General features: G+C 32.9%; 1 protein-coding gene across 2 annotated transcripts in view; it reads right to left on the bottom strand.

Moving 5' to 3' along the window:
* Nucleotides 1-695, bottom strand: part of LOC108745779 (integrin alpha-PS1) — a 10,640-nt gene extending 9,945 nt beyond the window's left edge. The window contains exon 1 of one of the 2 annotated variants that reach the window (XM_018482124.1): nucleotides 289-695. In XM_018482124.1, the coding sequence (XP_018337626.1) occupies nucleotides 289-461 (173 nt within the window). In that variant the 5' untranslated portion in view covers nucleotides 462-695. The remainder of the gene's footprint in view (nucleotides 1-288) is intronic. The other variant, XM_018482123.1, reaches the window with a different exon arrangement.

Here is a 695-nt window from a genome sequence, read left to right as displayed (position 1 = left end):
AAAAATGAAATAAAAATAAAAATAGATATCCAATATTCAAAACAATAAAATGTTCAAAATAAATAAAAATGTTCTTAACAATATTTTTTGTACTGTGGACTCATGATTCAATTTAAAAAAAATAATTTATTAAGAGCTCGACAGGACAAAGAAAAATTTTATTCATATTATACATTGTAATACATTATTAAAAATATGATTTTTTTTTTAATAACAACAATATCTATATATAGAATAAAAAATAAAGAATAGTAATGTAATAAGAAACTGAGTATGTAATATACTCACCAACTGGTTAATTTGGATAACGAGTGGTTCTCGATCTCAACATGTTCGGCTACAGAGTAGCCAAAATAAGAACCATGCAAGCCCCTTTTGACAATAGGTATTCGTGGTTCCAGATTAAAAGCGTACGTGACGCACGCACTTAAAGCTATCAACAGTAACGCGTTCATCTCCATCTCGTTGGCGATAACACCATATAATTCTCGAATGTCTCCGTCTCCAATACACTTAAACTCTCCGCGCAATCACTTCTTCATTACCATCGGCTACCAAAAGTCACAAATGCTCCTCGCATACTCTTTCTACATTTTTGAAAATGCACTATCCACCCACGCATCGGATAGTATCAGGGATATCGGGTGTACATTCACGAGGCAGTCGAAGCTTCGTTTTGTTAAGTCCGGTTAGTG

The sequence above is a fragment of the Trachymyrmex septentrionalis genome, unplaced genomic scaffold (assembly GCF_001594115.1).
Source record: "Trachymyrmex septentrionalis isolate Tsep2-gDNA-1 unplaced genomic scaffold, Tsep1.0 scaffold148, whole genome shotgun sequence".
Classification (NCBI taxonomy): Eukaryota; Metazoa; Arthropoda; class Insecta; order Hymenoptera; family Formicidae; genus Trachymyrmex; species Trachymyrmex septentrionalis.
This window is presented reverse-complemented; position numbering and strand designations above follow the sequence as displayed.